The sequence below is a fragment of the Thalassophryne amazonica genome, chromosome 4, assembly GCF_902500255.1.
Source record: "Thalassophryne amazonica chromosome 4, fThaAma1.1, whole genome shotgun sequence".
NCBI classification, from domain to species: Eukaryota; Metazoa; Chordata; class Actinopteri; order Batrachoidiformes; family Batrachoididae; genus Thalassophryne; species Thalassophryne amazonica.
In genome coordinates, this window is record NC_047106.1 from 47,893,294 (window position 1) to 47,918,207 (window position 24,914).

General features: G+C 39.9%; 1 protein-coding gene across 1 annotated transcript in view; it reads left to right on the top strand.

Moving 5' to 3' along the window:
• Nucleotides 1-592: 592 nt before the first annotated feature.
• The window catches only part of LOC117508167 (solute carrier family 25 member 36-A), a 34,770-nt gene continuing 10,448 nt past the window's right edge, over nucleotides 593-24,914 (top strand). The window contains exons 1-5 of the mRNA XM_034167836.1: nucleotides 593-1,028; nucleotides 4,000-4,164; nucleotides 8,460-8,537; nucleotides 21,641-21,741; nucleotides 23,951-24,017. Of these exons, the coding sequence (XP_034023727.1) occupies nucleotides 988-1,028; nucleotides 4,000-4,164; nucleotides 8,460-8,537; nucleotides 21,641-21,741; nucleotides 23,951-24,017 (452 nt within the window). The 5' untranslated portion in view covers nucleotides 593-987. The remainder of the gene's footprint in view (nucleotides 1,029-3,999; nucleotides 4,165-8,459; nucleotides 8,538-21,640; nucleotides 21,742-23,950; nucleotides 24,018-24,914) is intronic.

Below are 24,914 nucleotides of genomic sequence, written 5' to 3' on the forward strand. Positions count from 1 at the left end.
GGTGAAAAAAAATCTATTATTTCAGGAAAACAATGTGAAAAAATATAACTGATGGCTGCTCTCAGTTTCTATATTTTATCATTCACCATTGCCATAATAAAATAAATAAATAAAAATTAAATTACAAAATTGCTCTGGCCTTGTATATAAAACAGCAAAACATATCAGGCCAAGGTAGCAGAGTGAACGTTTTCTCTTAAAATGTGCTTGCAACTGGAAATTTGTGAAGTTAGTAGAGTATTCAACTTATCTGTTAAAGATCCAGGGTTAAATTGATCTTCATGTTCACACTTGGTTTTTGATGTGAGGTCTGTGTGGCAAAAACAAGCAACCACCTGGAACCGACCATGAGCACCAAGCATGTCACAGCTAACACAAAACGCGGTTTGTGTTAATTAATAAATTACTACTAGTTTTGTATTTTCTCGTGAGTCGTCATGCGCCTCCATTCACTTCTTTAAATTATAATCTTGCCCTTCAAAATAAAAGCCTATCACGTGAAGGAGTAGTGATGGGGCGGGATCAATCGACGCACTGGGGCGTATCAGCCAATCACCTTCTCTGTTTTGCAACTTGGTTCCCTACGATAAACATTGTGGCTGAGGCACAGGCGCTCAGTGAGATCGCAGACTTCAACGTGACAGAGGCCGCAGTTGTTATCATCATCGCAAGGACTCTGTCAGCAGCGTTAAATATATGCACAACATCATGAAATATTGTCCCGTTTGGGAAAGAGGAGACGCGAAGCTGTAGTTCTGACGTCGGTGTTTGCTAGCGGAAAGCTGCTAGCGTGGCTTACTTAACACAAGCTAGCCGAGCTAGCTGTTGCATGTCCTCGTTTTTTCACGCCTCTGACCTCCACCACAACACAGCCGTGCTGAGAGTCGTCTGCTCGCCAGCCTGGAGTGACAACCCTCTATTTCAGAGCGTCCTTGCCTGTTATCCCCTGTGTGGCGCCCCGAGGACGGTTCTCGAATATGATACATAATGAGTCAAAGAGATACGTTCGTTCATCTTTTTGCTGGAGGGTGAGTACATTCTGAATTAGCTCAGAGCCAACTCGTTGCTAACTCATAAAGCTACACATAACGGTGTTGGTATGCGTTTATATTCATTATATTAGCATTCACTGATGTGGCTGAGAGGAACGACAAATGCCACAAACGAGGTCAGCGAGCAGCCCGTGCAGGAGCTGTGTCCAGTGTCACAATTTATCAAAGTTTTAAGGATTTGCTATCAGCACGTTCAGTATCATCTTACGCCATTACTCAGTTTAAATTCCTAAATGTGCACTCTTCATTTTTAGATATTTCCTTAAATTTTAGTTCCCCATTTTCTGTTTGTACTAAATACAAGGGAAAATCTTACCTGTCTTTTCTTCAACACAAAATTTCATTTTTTATTTTATGTATTTATTATTTTATTATTATTATCATAATTTGAGCCATCTGTGTGCGCATTTTCATAAACTCTTCAGTTTTAGTATTGTAATTAGCAATGAGAATCAACAAGTAACAACTGTAACAAAGTAACAACTGCTAAGGATGCAAGAATGATGAAAAATTAAGCTTTAAAAAGTGCTAAATGGATATGTGTGATGAAGAACATTTCAACTCCATAAGGAAGGTTTCAAACCACTTCAAATCACTGCATTTGATCAAAATTGGAAAATGGACAGATCATATGGAGACCACATAGCTTCTTTATTTATTAGTCGTACATAATGCAAGCAAGGAAGTCCAAAGGTCAAATGACTTGTTGCCCTCAGAGATACAAAAATTCTTAGGGCTAGGGCTATCTAACTAAGTTGTAGTTTTGAAGATTTCAAGGAGCCATGATCTTGACTTGAGTTTATTCAGCAATAAAATTACATAAGTATACGTAAAAAGTACTGCAGAGGATAACACAAGAAAGCTTCCGATATGGATGCTTATTTACATTGTGGTCCTTGAAAAAAGAAAAAAGTAAAGGAAAACAGGCATGCACAGAAATTAAATAATAGATCTAGCTTACAAAATAGTAATGACTAAGAGAACACAAAACACGCAAGATCTTATCTGAAATGTATTATCCAGTAGATGCACTAAATCTACCTATTTACCAGATGACACTGAGGGGACCTCAAATATAATTATATCAGGAATATGCATTATGGCAGGATCTGAGGAAACATGCATTTTAAACTTAGAATAATTAAATATTACAATAGACTTCAGGATCATGAGAACATGGTGTGTGTGTGTGTGTGTGTGTGTGTGTGTGTGTGTGTGTGTGTGTGTGTGTGTGTGTGTGTGCATGTGCACACATGCAGTGTTAACCCTAGAAGTGTTATTTTTACTGTTCAAGGGCGACTGTACTCACCCACCTGTTTGGGTGGGGGCCATTGTTGCATTGCACAGAAAAATCTGATGTGCTCAGAAACACAAAAGCTTCTCTACAAGAGTCAAGACAGAAGTCAGACGACCACAGGAAGAATTTTAGTTGAGGAAGCTTCTGTGATTTGAAGCAAAATGTCCTCGCGTCAATCAACCCAGTCCAGTTGAAGATTCAAGCTTGTCTACTACTAAGCTTAAGTGATGTGCTTATTCTTGATGAACTCCTATTATAGTCCTCCAAAGCTTGATCATTAGTTTAAAGTTTATTTTTCTGTAAAGTTATCACATTTACCAATGAGTGGTTATATCATGTAGAAAAAAACACAAGCACCTTAAAAAAAAATACTCAAGTCGTTTCAGCATCACTAACCTCAGTGCTGTCAACTGCTTGAGCGCAAACATTGTATTTGGGGATAAACTAAATTTGATTTGTATATTTATTGTCAGAATCCCCCAGTCATAATCGTCACTATTCTGGAAAGTTTGACTCCAGACCTTTTTGTGAAGCTTTACAAAACAAACAAACAAATAGGCTGTGTCAAATGTGACCCACAGGTCGCAAATTAGCACCTCAATTCAGGAGCTGCACAGCAGATGATTTATCAGATCATCAAAGTTTTCTACCTTTTATTTAAATGATATTTTGAGAGTTTTAACTGCACCAATGGATCATGCCAGTGTCGAGAGAATGTTTCGTGGTAAAAACATCTATTGTGTCAAATATATTCAAGAAAAGAGAAGGTGGAGGGTCGTTTAACTGGATTTTTTAACATCACAGTGCTGTCGTGTGTGTCTTTTGGCTGCTTCCGATTAGGGGTCACCACAACAGATTGTTTCCATCTCACGCTGTCCACTGTGTCATCTTCAGTCACACCAACCACATGCATGTCCTCTCTCACCACATCCATAAGTTTTATTTAGTTTTTTTTTCCCCAGTCCTGGTGGCAGTTACTGGAAAAACAAACAAAAAAAAATCTAAAATCACAAGATGCATTGAGTGGGTGACAAAAAGCATGCATCAGAATTGCAAAAGCACCGAGCAAAAAAGAAAAAAAATGAGCTTTCTTGAAAAACAATAACAGAATTATATTAGAAATAAATAAACAGTGTAACACATGAGCTGAGCAAAAATGGCACACATGTTTTGTTGGTGCACTTAATCTCATTTGGCATGGAGAAAAACTTCATGGTGGCATTCTGTATGTAACTAAGGTGTTGCTGAGACTTGATGTATCAAAAGGCAATAATTTTTAACTGCTGTTTGGCCCATCTTAAATAAGTGGAATATATGGAAATATATCTATGAAGTGCATATTTTCTGTCAAGAAACAAAGCATTCCTTGATGGCTGGCTGTTCCCACTCTGTGGTATTTATTGAATATGTGTGAGGGATTTTCAGAATTCCACAAATCACACCGTTAGTTAATTTAGTTGAGCAGGAGAAATTCTGCTTTGCCCACTTAAGGCCAGCTGTACTTGTACCATACCTGTTATTCACATTAAAGTAGGACATAATAAAACTGTCATTCATTGTCATTTCTGAAGATTCTTTACTAACTACTTCACAGTTTATATTTTCCCATACCACCGTTTCTCAGTTTTCCTCTCTGTGTTTGTGTGCTAGATGTGGGGGCACGGTCGGAGCCATATTAACTTGTCCTTTGGAGGTCGTGAAGACCCGTCTGCAGTCATCCACCATCACGCTCTATGTGTCTGAGGTTCAGTTCAGTACAGTGAATGGAGCCAATGTGGCCCGCATGTCTCCACCAGGACCCCTGCACTGCCTCAAGTGGGTACTTGGCACCATTTATCAGATTGCTACGCAGCATATCTGTTGCTTACTCTCACACACTATGTCACACCTCAGTTAACATTGATATTTTAATATGACCTAATTTACCAAATGTGAAGTCTAAGTGAATTGCTCACATTTCCCTAATTGTAAACAGCAGTGTTATCATTGAAGTATGGAAAATGAGTTGAACTGTTTGTAAATGTGGCCCAGCTAAACTAGCTCAGAATATTCCACCTTAAAAAAATAATAATAACAATATGGATTTCAAAATGAAGCATTAATTTAGATTAAATCATTACAGCTCCTATAATGTGTCAATAATATAAAAAAAAAATCTAAATGAATTTCAGTGTAATCCATTTTGTTTTAATGTCACTACTTGGTCAGTAAATAAAGAGTATTTTTGAGGGCAGTAAATGGTTTGGATGCACAGCACCAAGAAAAATAAACGCTATCTGCACACCCACCATGCATGGATTAGCTTTATGTTGTTCTCTGATGTGAGGGATAAAACCTGCCTCTTTAATGTTTCCTGCTGTTTATTGACACATGTAGGTGAAATACCTGTTAAATACTTTTCATACAAAAGTAACATGCTTCAATAACTGTCAAAGATATATCTCAAATGTGGGGGTTTTGTGCATAAACTGATGTTTTGCAGTGAAACACTGATTAGGCTTTAAAGATGTTGAATTAAACAAAGCCACACAGACAAGTTTAAAATGGTGTAAAAATACTTGATTCATAATGATGAGGACATTCACAGAGTTGTCCTGAAGCCACTCCTTTGATATCTTGGCTGTGTTCTTAGGGTCATTGTCCTGCTGAAAGATGAACTGTCACCCCATTCTGAGGTCCAGAGCGCTCTGGAGCAGGTTTTCATCCAGGATGTCTCTGTACATTGCTGCATTCATATTTCTCTCAATCCTGACTAGTCTATTGTCACCCCCATTCATATTTCTCTCAATCCTGCCTAGTCTAATGTCACCCCCATCTAGAAAGGGGACAAGTCAGTCACAGCCAACTGTAGGCCAGTGAGCCTGACCTCGCATGTCTGTAAATTGTGTGAAACTTGTCAGGGACAAACTTGTGATTTTTCTTGAAAAAGTACTTTCAAACAAACAACATGGTTTTCGAAGGGGCAGGTCTTGCCTCACAAATTTGCTTGTTACTTTAAAAGAATGGACGAAGCTGTATGACGAAGGCTTGCCCTACGATGTCCTGTATCCCGATTTCAAAAAAGCGTTTGATTCTGTGCCAAGTGCCAGACTGATAAATAAATTACAGAAGTATGGTATTGGGGGAAAACTCTGCAATTGGATATAAGATTTTCTAATTCATAGAGAGCAGCAGGTCTGTATGAACAAAGTTAGGTCCTCTTGGATACAGGTTACCAGTGGAGTCCCTCAGGGATCAGTCATTGGGCCAGTATTGTTTGTGTTATTTATTAACGATTTGTCATGTGCAATAAGATCGAGCTGTAAAATCTTTGCAGATGATACCAAGATATACCATCCCATTCTTTCACTTGTCGATGGGAGGATCTCCAAAAAGACTTAAATAATCTTATTGCTTTGTCTGAGGAGTGGTTACATGGTTTTAATGAACAGAAATGTAGAGTTATTCATATGGGAAAGAACAACCCATGTTACGATTACGTTATGAATGAAAAAGTTTTAGAGAAGGCCACGAAAGAAGAAGATCTCGGCGTCTTGATTTCAAATGACCTGTCCTTTTCTCGGCATGTTGCTGTTTCAGCATCCAAAGCAAGTAGAGTTCTAGGCATAATAAAAAGGGCATTCTCACTTATCAACAAAGAGTCATTTCTTCTCTTGCATAAGACCTTTCTTTGTCCCCATCTTGAATACTGTGTTCGTCTGGGCACCATACCCATACCTTGAGAAAGATTAAAAAAATACTTTAGAAAAAGTGCAGAAAAGGGCCATGAAGTTGGTCCCAGAATTGCAGCATATGTCTTATGACATACAGTGGGTAAAATAAGTATTTGACCCGCTGTCAGTTTTGCAGGTTTTCCCACCTACAAAGAATGGAGAGGTCTGTAATTTTTATCGTAGGTACACTTCAACTGTGAGAGACAGAATCTAAAAAAAAATCCAGTAAATCACATTGTATGATTTTTAAATAATTCATTTGCATTTTATTGCATAAAAGAAGTATTTGACCCCCTAGAAAAACAGCTTAACAATTGGTACAGAAACATTTGTCTGCCATTACAGAGGTCAGACGTTTCCTGTAGTTCTTGACCAGGTTTTCACACACTGCAACAGGGATTTTGGTCCACTCCTCCATACAGATCTTATCCAAATCTTTCAGGTTTGGAGTTTCAGCTCCCTCCAAAGATTTTCTATTGAGTTCGGGTCTGGAGACTGGCCAGGCCACTCTAGGACCTTGAAATGCTTCTTACGGAGCCCCTCTTCAGTTGCCCTGGCTGTGTGTTTGGGGTCATTGTCATGCTGGAAGACCCAGTCATGACCCATCTTCAATGCTCTTACTGAGGGAAGGAGGTTGTTTGGCAAAATCTCGCAATACATGACCCCATCCATCCTCCCTTCAATACGGTGCAGTCGTCCTGTACCTTTTGCAGAAGAGCACCCCCAGAGTATGATGTTTCCACCCCCATGCTTCACGGTTGGGATGGTTTTCTTGGGGTTGTTCTCATCCTCTAAACATGGTAAGTGGAGTTGATTCCAAAAAGCTCTATTTTGGTCTCATCTGACCACATGACCTTCTCCCATGCCTCCTCTGGATCATCCAGATGGTCACTGGTGAATTTCAAACGGGCCTGGACATGTGCTGGCTTGAGCAGGGGGACCTTGCTGCCCTGCAGGATTTTAAACCATGACAGCATCATGTGTTACTAATGTAATCTTTGTTACTGTGGTCCCAGCTCTCTTCTGGTCATTGACCACATCCTCGTGTGTAGTTCTGAGCTTTCTCAGAATCATCCTTACCCCACGAAGTGAGATCTTGCATGGAATCCCAGACCGAGGGAGATTGACAGTCATCTTGTGTTTCTTCCACTTTCTAATATATAATCATAACAGTTGTTGTCTTCTACCAAGCTGCTTGCCTGTTGTCCTGTAGTCCATCCCAGCCTTGTGCAGGTCTACAGTTTTGTTCCTGGTGTCCTTAGACAGCTCTTTGGTCTTGGATATGGTGGACAGGTTGGAGTGTGATTGATTGAGTGTGTGATCAGATGTCTTTTATACAGGTAACAAGTTCAAACAGGTGCAATTAATACAGGTAAAGAGTGCAGAATAAGAGGGCTTCTTAAATAAATTAACAGGTCTGCAAGAGCCAGAATTCTTGCTGGTTGGTAGGTGGTAAAATACTTATTTTATGCAATAAAATGCTAATTAGTTATTTAAAAATCATACAGTGTGATTTTCTGGATTTTTTTTTTCTTCAGATTTTGTCTCTCACAGTTGAAGTGTACCTACGATAAAAATTACAGACCTCTCCATTCTTTGTAGGTGGGAAAACCTGCAAAACTGACAGGGGGTCAAATACTTATTTTTCCCACTGTACTAGAGGTGACCTAATCGAGAGTTACAAAATTTTACATGGTTTGAAAAATGTAAATTTTGCAGATTTCTTTCAAATGAGAAGGTATGCTGGCCTGAGAGTCCATGAACTGAGCCTTGAAGTACAAAGGTCCAGGGTGAATTTAAGAAAAAAAAAAATTCTTTAGCAATCGAGCAATTAGAATATGGAATAGTTTACCACAAGAAGTGGTCTCCTCACCCAGTGTTAACGTTTTTAAAATTATTTATGATTTGTATTATAACAAACACCACCAGGTTTTAAATTTTTTTTTTTTTTTTTTATTGCAACACTTATTGTTATGATGTGTCTTTTATATACATTTTTGTATACATCTTTTTTACACAATAAAATTAATTATGAATTGTATGGCACTTTGCTTCATCACGGGAGCTTGACTGCAGCCTCAGAACATTTAAGTCAAAGCAAGAGAAAAGCAGGAAAAGTGACGAGACAGGACATAGTGGTCTCCACTTAAAACAGACAAAGTAACAAACAAATCAGACAAGTAAACATTATTATATTGTGTGTAAGGACCTTTTATTGCAGCATTCAGTTTCAACAGCTTCCTACCTAAAAATAAATGCTTATTTGATTCACAGTTACTTGCATATGTAGTTTCCCAAATGTGGAGTGATGGAGTATTGATGTAGTATGTACTTTGTGTCCTGGTATAATGTTTATATGTAATTTTGTGTGTGTGTATGTGTGTGTGTGTGTGTCAGATTAATATTGCAGAAAGAAGGACCTCGCTCGCTCTTTAGGGGCTTGGGGCCAAACTTAGTGGGTGTGGCACCTTCTAGGTAAGTTGACCTTTGTCACCTGGACTTATCTTCATCAGTCTAACCACTGTTCATCTTTGGAATTTGGACCGTTAAGATTTTCAGATGTGATCAAATGAAAAGCAAAGAACTCTTATCTTTTTTCTTTTTCATTCATTCATTTTCTGAAGTTGCTTAATCCAGTCCAGGCTTCTCAGCAGGATTTTTTTTCTCAGCGTAATGTGATGGAAAAATCACGTTAAAAAGCCAGGGGTTTGGGGACTGCTTAGGCTTTAACCCCACTGAAGCTTTTGCTTTATGGGCTTATAAAGGGCCTTCTTTGGTGTTTTGTTTTTAAACTTTAAAGTGTAGAGTAATCAGGAATTAATCTTGAAGTTAAAAAAAAAAAAACATTTGTAAGGATTTTCTATAGTAAATTGCAGTGTATAAATTAGCTCCTGTGCAGTGACACTCATTTCTACACTCTTCCATGTTTTGGTGTGATGCCTCTTTCTTTTGGCTTTAAAGTAAGGCTGTAACAGATTAAAAAAAACAGAAACAATGGCTTTACTTAACATTTTGCCCTCAAAATTCAGGCAACAGTGTTTCAGAGGGATATAAATTTAAAATGTTACTTTGTTCCCGGCCTCCCCTTTAAAACTCGCACCTGGAGAGCTGCTGTGCTACTGTGCTGAGACTCACTGGGATAAGTTCTCCCCAACAGAATGGAGGATGTCTCATTTTGGGGAAAAACTGCTTTTTTTTCAGATGAGGTTGTAGTTTGTCTGTTCTACAACATTTGGAAAGAGGTGTCATTTGATTTAAAACGGCGATTCGCTTTGAAGTTATTGATTGCGGACTGATCTGTCTTTCCACCTCGGAAGAGAGCCACAGCAAATCCCGTAACACACACAGACACGGAGAGGAGGATACTATCATTCTTCTTCTTCTTCTTATTATTATTATATTATTATTTTCATGAGGGACAGTGACATTAGTTTATGAACTAGAGAAGTGGGAGATATTAATGGTCCAGTCCACAGCAGAGAACCACGTCGTTGGCTGCACCACAAAAAAGGCACGTTAATGACGAACGAGTAAAAACTGTCCGTGTGAAGCGGTGGACGATTCTCACAGAAAAAAGAGTCCCGTTTAGAGACTTGAATCAGCAGAAAAGGCAGAAATGGGTTTGATACAGGTTGATGAATAAATTGTGGATGCGCTGCTTCTATATCAGAACCAGCGGCTCCACAATCAACATAGAGAAATTATTATTTTCCCGTTACACACCCTCAAAAACAATGCAAGGGCCCAACTGCAGCGTAATTTTTTATTGTAAAAGCGTAAATTCATCTAAGAATTCCGAGTATTGGCCAGGGGGCCTATATACAGTAACAAAATAATGCGGCTGAATTTTATTCTTCTGACCATGGCAATACGTAGCATCGTGGGCAGAGCAGAAAATCAGATGCTCAAACAACTTATATTTCTGACCCCCAACAGCTAATAAGCTAAACCTAGATTTATAAATAAGAGCAACACCCCCGCCTTGCTTCACATCACAAGGGACGTGATGAAATGTGTATGCCGGTGGGCAGGCGTCATTTAAGGGGAGGACAACTGTAGTTTTAAGTCAGGTTTCACATAACCCAATCATATCTAATTGATGATCCATAATTAGATCATTAATTAACAATTATTTTGAGGACAGTGATCTTATGTTAATAACACCCAGACTAAGGACCTCAGTGGGGTTGACAGTTGGAATGTTTGGATTTAGGGGTGGTTCCAGAGTCGCATATATAAGATGCCTGGAAGTAGGTTTAGGTTTGAGACATTCCACGTGGGTTGTAGGTAGCAGACACAAAATATTTGATATTGCCGGACTAGCCAATGGTCCGTCCTCAATTGCAACGTCATCCAATGTAGTAATGGGTATTAAGTTTGCAAAGCATATACCTCTATGATTTTTATGGACACGTCTACAAAAACAGGCCACAGTCTCAACTTGATGAATTTCGTTCTGTAGCAGATAAACTGCACTATCACCATAGTGGATTTTCTGCACTAATTTCCCTGCGAAGCTAATGGATTCCACACCCACATTTGTCATAAGCCTTGCAGGGTCTCTAATCATCAACTTATATGGCCTGCTGTAAATTCCTAATGTTACCCTCCCTGTAGAGCTCTAGAGCTTATGGTTCTGAGTCGGCCACCGATGCATGAGAGAAAGTTTTGGATGACAAAGTAAACCCATAAATAGCCTAACAAATCGAATAATCTATTGTGTAATAAAATTGGGTCCCTTGTCACAACAGATGTAGCCTAATCAGTCTAATTGTGTGTTGAGACAGTAGGCTAGATAATTTCAAGGGCATGTCACACATTATTTAATATCCTGGTTAGCAAGTATTCATGATTGTAAGTCTATCCGTGCACATTCACTAAAAAGTCGTCATTGCTGGTGCATTTTATTGCTAATTATTAGTGACGGAGAAACTGACGCATTTTGAACCACTGAATCAATATGAAGCAATTGTGTTGAAATGGTTGTGTTTGGAAGCATTTGATACAATGAAATATGATGACATCTGTTGGCCATAGCACTTCCATGGAACAATGAAACAGGCACTGTTATGTATGTTAAATACTAAAGGTTCTATGTGCATCTTGAAATTTTTACTATATTGCATTTAATAAGACAATATATTATAATATTTTTTATGATTGTGCCATCTGTCTGTAGTAGAGATAGAAATTGTGAAATGCTTCTGTAACTAGGGACTGTTATGACCATAGTTGGGGATTTGGGGTCTTCTAAGGTTTTTATTTAAAGAAAAAATTTCAGCGGGGTTAGGCTGGAGTCTGTTCCTCATATCTCTCTAAGTTGCTGACATATGAAGATAGATTTTGTCCAACTTGTAAAGAGTTTGATAAACGGCTGCCTCCATTCTTCCTATCTCTCCTTGCAAATTCACTGCAGAAAACGGTTCTGGGGAGCACTCACATGGCTAAAACCCTTCAGCCCTGGGGGGCTTTCCCCCACCCCTGACACCCCAACCATGGCTGCCATTTTAAGCATTTTTCTGTATTTGCCTCTCACATGCTTGTAGATTAGCTTGCTGAAATATTTGTAATAAGGACTTTTTAAAATTTGGATCAGGGTTGCCAAAAATTTTTGGTGCGCAGTCTCACTCCAGCCGAAATTCCAAAGTTGGCAACCCTGCATAAATTCAGTATTATTTCATAATAAAAGACAGGGGACTGATCTGAGCACGACAACAGCACATCTGTGTCTGACTGTCTGAGTCTGACTCTCTACACCCAAAGCATCCAAACTATTCTCAACCCTGTTTCTGTTGTCACGCAGGCAGTCAGACAACCCCCCTATATTGGGGGAGAGACTTGTCTAACCAATGAAAAATGAGTGTTAGACCCAGAAGTACAGTAGTGTTCAGAATAATAGTAGTGCTATGTGACTAAAAAGATTAATCCAGGTTTTGAGTATATTTCTTATTGTTACATGGGAAACAAGGTACCAGTAGATTCAGTAGATTCTCACAAATCCAACCAACACCAAGCATTCATGATATGCACACTCTTAACCTCCTAGGGCCTGGCATCCACATATGTGGACATGACATTTTTGGTTGTCTAGACCATAATACTTTTTGTTTCATGAGAACCTCTGGATCTTAGGAGGTTAAGGTTATGAAATTGGGCTATTAGTAAAAAAAAAAAACTAGAAAAGGGGGTGTTCACAATAATAGTAGCATCTGCTGTTCACGCTACAAACTCAAAACTATTATGTTCAAACTGCTTTTGTAGCGATCCTGTGAATCAGTAAACTAGTATCTACTTATATAACCACAGTTTTTCATGATTTCTTCACATCTGCGAGGCATTAATTTTGTTAGTTTTGACCAAGATTTTGCTTGTTTACTAGTGTGCTTGGGTCATTGTCTTGTTGAAACACCCATCTCAAGGGCATGTCCTCTTCAGCATAAGGCAACATGACCTCTTCAAGTATTCTGACATATCCAAACTGATCCATGATACCTGGTATGCGATATATAGCCCCAACACCATAGTAGGAGAAACATGCCCATATCATGATGCTTGCACCACCATGCTTCACTGTCTTCACTGTGATCTGTGGCTTGAATTCAGAGTTTGGGGGTCGTCTCACAAACTGTCTGCGGCCCTAGGACCCAGAAAGAACAATTTTACTCTCATCAGTCCACAAAATATTCCTCCATTTCTCTTTAGGCCAGTTGATGTGTTCTTTGGCAAATTGTAACCTCTTCTGCACGTCTTTTATTTAACAGAGGGACTTTGCAGGAGATTCTTGCAAATAAATTAGCTTCACACAGGTTGTTGGTTGTTTTCCGTTTCCGTTTTCTTCCACGCGTCTCTGTTTTTTTGTCCATTTTAAAGCATTGGAGATCATTGTAGATCTTCTTCTTTGTCTTTCGGCTATTCCCGTTAGGGGTCGCCACAGCAGATCAATCGTTTCCATCTCACCCTGTCCTCTGTATCTTCCTCTGTCACACCAACCACCTGCATGTCCTCTCTCAGCACATCCATGAACCTCTTCTCCTCCTGCCTGGTGGCTCCATCCTCAGCATCCTTCTCCCTATATACACTGGGTCCCTCCTCTGCACATGTCCAAACCATCTCAATCTCGCCTCTCTGACTTTGTCTCCAAACCATCCCACCTGAGCTGTCCCTCTGATATGTTTATTCCTAATCTTGTCCATTCTTGTCACTCCCAAAGAGAATCTCAACATCTTCAGCTCTGCCACCTCCAGCTCTGCCTCCTGTCTTTTTGTTAGTGCCACTGTCTCTAAACCATACAACATAGCTGGTCTCACTACTGTTTTGTAAACTTTCCCCTTCACCCTTGCTGATATTCTTCGGTCACAAATCACTCCTGCCACCTTTCTCCACCCACTCCACCCTGCCTGCACTCTCTTCTTCACCTCTCTACCACACTCTCCATTACTTTGAACAGTTGACCCCAAATATTTAAACTCATCTACTTTCACCACTTCTACTCCTTGTAACTGCACTATTCCACTGGGCTCCCTCTCATTCACACACATGTACTCAGTCTTGCTTCTACTGACTTTCATTCCCCTTCTCTCCAAAGCATATCTCCACTTCTCCAGACTAGACTCAACTTGCTCTCTACTCTCACTACAGATCACAATGTCATCTGCAAACATCATAGTCCATGGGGACTCCTGTCTGATCTCATCCGTCAACCTGTCCATCACCACTGCAAACAAGAAAGGACTCAGAGCTGATCCTTGGTGTAATCCCACCTCCACCTTGAATGAGTCTGTCATTCCGACTGCGCATCTCACCGCTGTCACACTATTCTTGTACATGTCCTGCACTACCCTAACATACTTCTCTGCCACTCCAGACTTCCTCATACAATACCACAACTCTTCTCTTGGCACCCTATCATAAGCTTTTTCTAAGTCCACAAACACACAATGTAACTCTTTCTGTCCTTCTCTGTACTTTTCCAACAGTATTCTCAGAGCAAACATTGCATCTGTAGTGCTCTTTCTTGGCATGAAACCATATTGCTGCTCACAGATCTTCACCTGTTTTCTAAGCCTAGCTTCTACTACTCTTTCCCATAACTTCATGCTGTGGCTGAGCAGCTTCATGCCTCTGTAGTTACTGCAGCTCTGCACATCACCCTTGTTCTTGAAAACAGGAACCAGCACACTTCATCTCCACTCCTCAGGCATGCTCTCACTTTCCAAGATTTTATTAAACAATCTGGTTAGAAACTCTACTGCCATCTCTCCTAGACATTTCCATGCCTCCACTAGAATGTCATCTGGACTGACTGCCTTTCCACTCTTCATCCTCTTCATAGCAGCCCTCACTTCTTCCTTGCTAATCTCTTGTACTTCCTGATTTACTCTCACCACATCATCCAGCCTTTTCTCTCGCTCATTTTCTTTATTCATCAACTCTGCAAAATATTCCCTCCACCTTCTCAGCACACACTCCTCACTTGTCAGCACATTACCATGTGCATCTTTTACCACCCTAACCTGCTGCACATCCTTTCCAGCTCTGTCCCTTTGTCTGGCCAATCGGTACAAATCCTTTTCTCCTTCCTTACTATTCAACTTCTTGTACAGCTCACATTATGCCTTTTCCTTTGCTTTTGCCACTTCTCTTTTCGCCTTACGTCACATCTCCTTGTACTCCTGTCTACTTTCTTCATCTCTCCGACTATCCCAAAACTTTTTCGCCAACCTCTTTCTCCTTATGCTTTCCTGGACCTCTTCATTCCACCACCAAGTCTCCTTGTCTTCCTTCCACTGTCCAGATGTCATACCCAGTACTGTCCTAGCTGTCTCCCTCACCACATCTGCAGTACTTTTCCAGTTGTCCAAAATTGCTTCCCCTCCAACCAGTGCTTCTCTCACCTGCTCGCTAAATTTCACACAACAGTCTTCCTCCTTCAGCTTCCACCATCTGATCCTTTGTTGAGCTCTCCCTCTCTCTCTTCTTCTTCTTTACCTCTAAAGTCATCCTACAAACAACCATCCTGTGCTGTCTAGTGACACTCTCTCCTGCTACCACCTTACAGTCTGTGATTTCTTTTAGCTTGCATCTCCTATAAAGGATGTAGCCCACCTGTGTGCACCTTCCTCCACTCTTATATGTTACCCTGTGCTCCTCCCTTTTCTTAAAGTAGGTATTCACCACAGCCATTTCCATCATTTTTGCAAAATCAACTACCATCTGTCCTTCCCCATTCCTATCCTTGATACCATATCTACCCATTACTTCCTCATCACCTCTGTTCCCTTCACCAACATGCCCATTGAAGTCTGCTCCTATCACCACTCTTTCATGCTTGGGCACACTCTCCACCACCTCATCTAACACACTCCAGAAATCTTCTTTCTCCTTCATCTCACAACCAACCTGTGGGGCATATGCACTGATGATATTCATCATCACCCCTTCAATTTCCAACTTCACACTCATCACCCTGTCAGACACTCGCTTAACCTCCAACACACTTTTACCATACTCTTCCTTTAAAATGACCCCAACACTATTTCTCTTCCTGTCCTCACCATGGTACAACAACTTGTACCCACCGCCGATGCTCCTGCTCTTACTTCCCTTCCACTTGGTCTCTTGCACACACAATATGTCTACCTTTCTCCTCTCCATCATATTAGCCAGCTCTCTCCCTTTACCAGTCATACTACCAACATTCAAAGTCCCCACTCTCATTTCCACCCTTCTAGTTTTCTTCTTCTCCCGCTGTTCGTGGCAACGTTTTCCTCCTCTTCTTCGTTGTCTTCGCCCAGCAGTAGCCCAATTTCCACCGGCACCCTGTTGGGCAATAGCACCGGTGGCGGACGTTGTTAACCCGGGCCGCGACCGATCCGGTATGGGAATTCGATTCTGAGTCTGCATAGTTGGGTTGGCTTGTTTTACGCCGGATGCCCTTCCTGACGCAACCCTCCTCATTTATCCGGGCTTGGGACCGGCACTCAGAATGTACTGGCTGCACACCCCATGTGGCTGAGTTGGAGATCATTGTAGATGAACGGCCTATAATTTTATGCACCTGCGTATAACTTTTCCCCTCTCCAATCAACTTTTTAATCAAACTACGCTGTTCTTCTGAACAATGTCTTGAACGTCCCATTTTCCTCAGGCTTTCAAAGAGAAAAGCATGTTCAACAGGTGCTGGCTTCATCCTTAAATAGGGGACACCTGATTTACACCTGTTTTTTTTCCACTAAACTGACGAACTCACTGGCTGAATGTCACACTACTATTATTGTGAACACCCCCTTTTCTACTTTTTTACTAATATCCCAATTTCATAGCCTTAAGAGTGTGCATATCATGAATGCTTGGTCTTGTTGGATTTGTGAGAATCTGCTGAATCTACTGGTATCTTGTTTCCCATGTAACAATAAGAAATATACTCAAAACCTGGATTAATCTTTTTAGTCATATAGCACTACTATTATTCTGAACATTACTGTATGTCTGACGTACGCATGAGGATCGGGCTTCAGATAATCCTTCACGTTCATTGGTTATAATGCCGGTTCTGAGGCTACTCTCCCAACGCTAAATATAGCAGACCAGCAGCCAATGAAAGTTTCTCCAGGGAGCAATATTTAGAGGACCAGCAAGAAGCATAATGCATAGCAGCCCCCTATATATTGACGACCGGCAATACAAGAATTAAGTTGGACATTTTAACATATGCTTCTATGGGAATCTGTTTGCTTTTGGAGCCAACCTCAATTAGCCATTCAAGGAACTGCAGCTTTCTTGTTCCGCGTGTATTTACGAGGGCTGTCAATAAAGTAACGGTCCTTTTTATTTTTTTCAAAAACTATATGGATTTCATTCATATGTTTTTACGTCAGACATGCTTGAACCCTCGTGCGCATGCGTGAGTTTTTCCACGCCTGTCGGTGACGTCATTCGCCTGTGAGCACTCCTTGTGGGAGGAGTCGTCCAGCCCCTCGTCGGAATTCCTTTGTCTGAGAAGTTGCTGAGAGACTGGCGCTTTGTTTGATCAAAATTTTTTCTAAACCTGTGAGACACATCGAAGTGGACACGGTTCGAAAAATTAAGCTGGTTTTCAGTGAAAATTTTAACAGCTGATGAGAGATTTTGAGGTGATTCTGTCGCTTTAAGGACTTTTCACGGTGCGAGACGTCGCGCTGCGCTCTCAGGCGGCGTCATCAGCCTGTTCAAGCTGAAAACCTCCACATTTCAGGCTCTATTGATCCAGGACGTCGTGAGAGAACAGATAAGTTTCAGAAGAAGTCGGTTTCAGCATTTTATCCGGATATTCCACTGTTAAAGGAGATTTTTTTAATGAAAGACGTGCGGACGGATCCGCGCGTCGGGACGCAGCCGATGCGGTGCGGCGGCACAGGAAAAACACCTCCGTGTTGATAACCATTTGTAAAATCCAGGCGGCTTTTGATGGCTTTCAGTGGAGTGAGTATATGAGAAATTGTTTAACAGGCAGGACATGTTCCAACTTGTCCTTAAGGCTTTCAACAGAGGTGTTTTTCCTGTGGCGGAGCGTCGCGGCGGCTGCGTCCCGACGCGCAGACCCGTCCGCACGTCTTTCATTAAAAAAAATCTCCTTTAACAGTGGAATATCCGGATAAAATGCTGAAACCGACTTCCTCTGAAACTTCTCTGTTCTCTCACGATGTCCTGGATCAATAGAACCTGAAATGTGGAGGTTTTCAGCTTGAACAGGCTGACGACGCCGCCTGAGAGCGCTGCGCGACGTCTCGCACCGTGAAAAGTCCTTAAAGCGACAGAATCACCTCAAAATCTCTCATCAGCCGTTAAAATTTTCACTGAAAACCATCTTAATTTTTCGAACCGTGTCCACTTCGATGTGTCTCACAGGTTTAGAAAAAATTTTGATCAAACAACGCGCCAGTCTCTCAGCAACTTCTCAGACAAAGGAATTCCGACGAGGGGCTGGACGACTCCTCCCACAAGGAGTGCTCACAGGCGAATGACGTCACCGACAGGCGTGGAAAAACTCACGCATGCGCACGAGGGTTCAAGCATGTCTGACGTAAAAACATATGAATGAAATCCATATAGTTTTTGAAAAAATAAAAAGGACCGTAACTTTATTGACAGCCCTCGTATTATTGACAGCCAAATGTTGGGGCTTGGTCCACACTAAAAACACATGTGGCTAAATTATGGTAGCTAAGCTGTCACACAAACTAACAAAAAAAGTATTTTCTGACTTAAAAATAGACGTCGTAATGCTGTAAGACATCTATGGGTGATTCTTAGACTATGGGCACTTATTGTGTCCTTTGATCATATTGTATGAAAAACAGAAAAAAGGGGAAATTTCACACTTTTATAGTTATCTTTACAATGAAAGTGTGTTAAGAAATTTGTTCTCGTAGTCTTTGATGACTTTTTCACCTTTTTTCAACATCATTATATGCAAATATTGCCGTTTTGTGCTTGTCCCACACCCAGACTTTTGATCTTCAATGATAAAAATGAATGGTAAAGAAACGTTTTTTCTAATGTTTTAAAATATCTCTGTATAAAATATCAGTAAAATAATCAAAACATAATTGGGGTATTCAATGTCATACAACTGTTGTGATTTTTTTAAACAAAATGTAGTTGTCCCACACTGTTGCCATAATTTCCACCACAACACTGTAATGTCCCTTTAAACAGTTTGTATGAAAGATTATTTGGGTAGTTTCTATGGAGATAAACAGTGACGTCAGGGGCACATGTATATAGCGCCAAATCACAACAAACAGTTGCCCCAAGGCGCTTTATATTGTAAGGCAATGGTGTGGTGGAAATTACATTTACAAGGCCAATAGTGCCCGTAGTTAAAGAATCACCCCTATATAAAGACATCTTATTAACAGTGTATCTTGACATTGCTAGGCCTGTGATGCGTTGCATAAATAAATAGACTATGAACCTTGGTTTGGGTTAAATGTACAACCCCTGGCAAAAATTATGGAATCACCGGCCTCAGAGGATGTTCATTCAGTTGTTTAATTTTGTAGAAAAAAAGCAGATCACAGACATGACACAAAACTAAAGTCATTTCAAATGACAACTTTCTGGCTTTAAGAAACACTATAAGAAATTAAGAAAAAAAGATTGTGGCAGTCAGTAACGGTTACTTTTTTAGACCAAGCAGAGGAAAAAAATATGGAATCACTCAATTCTGAGGAAAAAATTATGGAATCACCCTGTACATTTTCATCCCCCAAATTAACACCTGCATCAAATCAGATCTGCTCATTGACATTGACCCTATGCCATGACATTGACCCTATGTGTCTTTTTGCAAGGAATGTTTTTGCAGTTTTTGTTCTATGGCAAGATGCATTATCATCTTGAAAAATGATTTCATCATCCCCAAACATCCTTTCAATTGTCCAAAATATCAACATAAACTTGTGCATTTATTGATGATGTAATGACAGCCATCTCCCCAGTGCCTTTACCTGACATGCAGCCCCATATCATCAATGACTGTGGAAATTTACATGTTCTCTTCAGGCAGTCATCTTTATAAATCTCATTGGAAAGGCACCAAACAAAAGTTCCAGCATCATCACCTTTCCCAATGCAGATTCGAGATTCATCACTGAATATGACTTTCATCCAGTCATCCACAGTCCACAATTGCTTTTCCTTAGGCGATTGTAACCTTGTTTTTTTCTGTTTAGGTGTTAATGATGCCTTTTGTTTAGCTTTTCTGTATGTAAATCCCATTTCCTTTAGGCGGTTTCTTACAGTTCAGTCACAGACGTTGACTCCAGTTTCCTCCCATTCATTCCTCATTTGTTTTGTTGTACATTTTTCGATTTTTGAGACATATTGCTTTAAGTTTTCTGTCTTGACGCTTTGATGTCTTCCTTGGTCTACCAGTATGTTTGCCTTTAACAACCTTCCCATGTTGTTTGTATTTGGTCCAAAGTTTAGACACAGCTGACTGTGAACAACCAACATCTTTTGCAACATTGTGTGATGATTTACTCTCTTTTAAGAGTTTGATAATCCTCTCCTTTGTTTCAATTGACATCTCTCGTGTTGGAGCCATGATTCATGTCAGTCCACTTGGTGCAACAGCTCTCCAAGGTGTGTTCACTCCTTTTTAGATGCAGACTAACGAGCAGATCTGATATGATGCAGGTGTTAGTTTTGGGGATGAAAATTTACAGGGTGATTCCATAATTTATTCCTCAGAATTGAGTGAGTCCATATTTTTTTCCTCTGCTTGGTCTAAAAAAGTAACCGTTACTGACTGCCACAATCTTTTTTCTTGATTTCTTATAGTGTTTCTTAAAGCCAGAAAGTTGCCATTTGAAATGACTTTAGTTTTGTGTCATGTCTGTGATCTGCTTTTTTCTACAAAATTAAACAACTGAATGAACATCCTCCGAGGCCGGTGATTCCATAATTTTTGCCAGGGGTTGTAGATATACATTGATTGCTGCATGATTAACAATAACTGAAAACTGTATTTAGCAATGTCAGTGTTCTGCTGTTTTGTGTTTTGTCATTTTTGCTTTGTGTGTCAGAATGTTTATAATCAAACTGAGGTGTTATATTAGTTGTACACTTTGGCTATGCTGAAGATAATGGATTACAGCTTGTGTTTTTCAGTAAATGCCCTGTCGCTCGTGTCTAACATAAGCAGGTGGGAGTTGATGTGGGTATAGAAGTGCCTCAGATGCAGTTTACTGAAAGGTAGCGATGATTAATGAACACCAGGAGTACTCAGAGGAGCAAGTGGCGGCTAATGGGAGTGTGTAATGCTGTACTGGCAGATGCCAGTGCTAAGCACAAGTAGAGTGTTTTTTTTAACATCATGCATGAATAAATGCTTATGCAAGGTCATGGAGTCACGGGTAACAGCTCCCCCTGAGATGTGAAATAAATTTAAAAGTGCGGATTGAGGCGTAGACAAACACCGTTATATTTAATAATATGACTGATGAGCTTTCAGCTTCCCTAAATGGGCTGAATAAGCTCATTTAATAGATAACTCTAGAAACAGACCAGACTACACTTTGTTTACCGCTTTTAATGGTCAAAGGAAAAAAGTCAAAGCCGCATGGTTAAATATGACCAGAGGTGTAAACGAGGAGCGGTGGCCACCAGACCTAGGCCGTGGAAATAAAAACCTGACAATCTAATTTCTAGCTCCATGTAACTTCAAAACTGCCCAAAGATTGAGAGTATGAATGAGAACCAGCTTCTGATTTTTCTATCAGTCAAAATTATATTCATCAGACTGTCAATACTGGAATCTAGGACTGCGACTAACAGTTACTTTCATGTTTGATTAATCTGTTGATCATTGTTTTGATTACTTGTTTTCTTTGTGCTTAACTGGTAAAGCTCATGAGCCTCAAACCTGTCCTCATCATGTTATTTGTTATTGTAATATACTGTAATTCCTAATAAACCCTTATCACAGTTGGAGGCACGTTGTTATCTCAGACTCATCACCTCCACTATAAAAAGACAAAAACATGGGCACATATGTGACACTTCACTAACCTTTTTCTTTCAACGTCTGACAGAGCTATTTACTTTGCTGCTTACTCCACTGCCAAAGAGAAACTCAACAGCGTGTTGGAAACAGACTCCACACAAGTACACATGCTGTCAGCTGGAATGGCAGGTAACTAGATCTACTGTAACAGATTGAGGTGGACCACCATGTACTGCACTATTATTATACTATTTAGAATGCAAAATAAACACTGGATTAATGAACTTGTTGGAATAAGATTGTATTCTAGTTTGATCAACAGCTCAAATACTGTTCCATTGTGTTCAGAAACTATCTCCTGTCATGCTTTCCTGGATGTACTGCTAGTTATGCAATCTCAGAACTCCTTAATTAAGTTGGGGTTTTTTTTTGTTCTCCCCTTGGCAACTTGAGACTTGGAAAGGTCTGATTTAATTAACACTTCTTTATTCTCTGAAGTTAAGCATGTCAAGGGTAATAATCCTGAGAGTACAAGTAGTAATCATTACAATCTAGGTGAGTTAATGTGCACTGACACGAGCATGCCTTTGATTCATGCTATAGCACGACACACCCTGGAAACTCCAAGGGTTGGTATGTGTTGGTAATCAGGTGGTTAATGGCCCAGAACCAAATATTTCTGCATTTCTCACAACATCCATCTGTACACATGGCCCTGCAGTGTGAGACTTGGTGGAGCTGAATGAACATGCGATGGAGCCTTAACAGTTCAACACTCAGTCTGTGTTTAATAAAACCACACTGATACATGATACGACATGTTATAACTGGCATCAGGTGTGGCTCACAATGAACATGTGCTCAGTAGGAAGGTCACACTGAACTAAAGCAGGATGGTACAGTTGCTAACTTTTTAAAGCCTGACACTATAACATGGTTATTACTCTCTTATTGTGGTGTGCATCTCTACCTTAAGAAATGTTACATGAGCTATGATACTTTTTTATTATGGAACAATTTGATTTGATAAGCTACAGGCTGACATTGCTGACCTTTTAAATATATATTCATAAAAGACCAGGGATCTTATTCAGGTTTTTATTACTTTGCTGCAGCACGTTGGTGCTGTTTCTGCTCATCTTTTGTTCACCACTGGGAGCAGCACAACACACACTAGCAAATAAATTTCACTGTAGAAGAAATATGTTTTTAGCATAGTTAGCATAGCATAGGTTTCCATGTGCTAAAATTCATGTTTGACATTTGACCTCCTCAAATTTTTTCTTCATTTTGTTATGATTCAAGTTCATTGCACAGCAGAGACGAGGCATTAGTCCCTCAGCAGAACTGACATAGCATGGGAGTAAAAAAAAAAAAACATTTAACAAATTTCCTAACCTGCAAGAGTTGTGTTCTGATCTTTCAATGTTTGAGAGTTTAAATATGTGGAATTGGCAGCATAACGGCTTCACTCAGGTGATTCACATTTAAATTCGTACATCGTTGGGTTCATCCTGCATTTAAGTTCATCCACGGGGTCCATGAATCAATGTAGTCATGTTTAAAATCAGTTTCCAGTTCATATTGGTGAATGGTTACACCCGATTCCTCAAAGTAACCCAAAAGTTAAAGACTTTAAGAAAGAATGGATTTTTATATATATATATATATATATATATATATATATATATATATATATAGAAATGTTGATGATGTTGGAACAGCAAACACAATATACTTGATCCTGCATATAGAGCTCTTGGGTTGACTCTGCTTCTGATGTTTGGGTATTTTCCTTTTTCATTTCACGAGAACTCTTGTAGCATTTCCCTTCTTCTGTCGCACTGGGAAATTGTGTAATTTCACATGCGGTTGATTATGGTGGGTTAAATCATGTGGATGGTGGGGGAATGAGAAGTGAAATGGTTGCATTCCGGTCATTTTGCTACACACAAGCCTGTGTCTGTTTTAGGCTTAACTCTACCATAGCTCTCCTCTCGCAAGGGCATGAGACCCCCCACACCACCAGGGGTCTCTAGCTGCATCTGTGAGGAGTTACTTGGGTCTGCGTGAGTACTCACCACAGATCTGTGCTTTTGTTTTTAATGTAATTTTTCTGTTATCTCCACATTTCTATTCTCTACTCCCTTATCAGCATGGTTCATTGATTAAAATGCAGATCGTTGTATAATTGCTTGCACAGTGTGTATTTTCATGGACTTAATACATGTAGGATAGCCTTCTTAGGGATTATTTCAGCTCCTTCTCCATCATCAACATGAGTTCAATTTAAAGAATATTTCCTTTTGTTGAGAGTTGTGATTGACACATATACTGATGTCATGGTACTTGATTATCAATAAAATGTGAACTTGTCAAAACTAAACTTTGTTTGCAGGTTTTACGGCCATCACAGCAACGAATCCCATATGGCTCATAAAGACCCGCTTGCAGTTGGATGCCAGGTATATGTAAATCATTTGCTGTGATTGTTACACTCAAGCATTGCAAATTTTCTCTCTCATTTGTTGTTTTGGTTGAAAATTGCATTGCAAACTGCTCATACAATAGGCTGTGCGTTTCTGACATCTTTAAAATGTAAAGGTTCATAAATTTAAGAGAATCAAAAAGACACGCACATCCAAAATGTGTAAAATGGCTTGCTGGATTAAGGTAAGATATGAAATTAAAGCAAAAATCTGCACAGCCTAAACGCTCCCATGCAAAAAAACAAACAAACAAAAAAAACAAACAAACAAAAAAAAAACTTTCAATAGACACCAGTTGTGACGTTTCGGGCACGGCCCTTCTTCAGACATGTTGGTGCCAAAACACACCTGTATATGTACCGAGACTAATTACACTCACGTGACATACAACCCATTAAAGGATAAAAAGAGCATAAAAACATATTGTGATCATCTTGTCCCAAACAAATACGAAATACATACGAAATCAGGTGTGAACCGTCATACAGCGTTGTAATGTTATATAAATATTAACCATATACAAGTATATCTTAGCCTGCTTGGAGCAATATAGTAGGCACCACAGCCAGAGGTACCTACAATGATCAAAACCCACAAGTGTATAAATATATATTAATATAAATAGACAGTCATGGTAATCGAGGTAGTGACATTAATCAGTTGCCTCTCAGAAGAGGAGCCTTTTGGATCTACACATTGAATACAACCCCTGGCAATAATTATGGAATCACCGGCCTCGGAGGATGTTCATTCAGTTGTTTAATTTTGTAGGAAAAAAGCAGATCACAGACATGACACAAAACTAAAGTCATTTCAAATGGCAACTTTCTGGCTTTAAGAAACACTATAAGAAATCAGGAAAAAAAAAAAAAA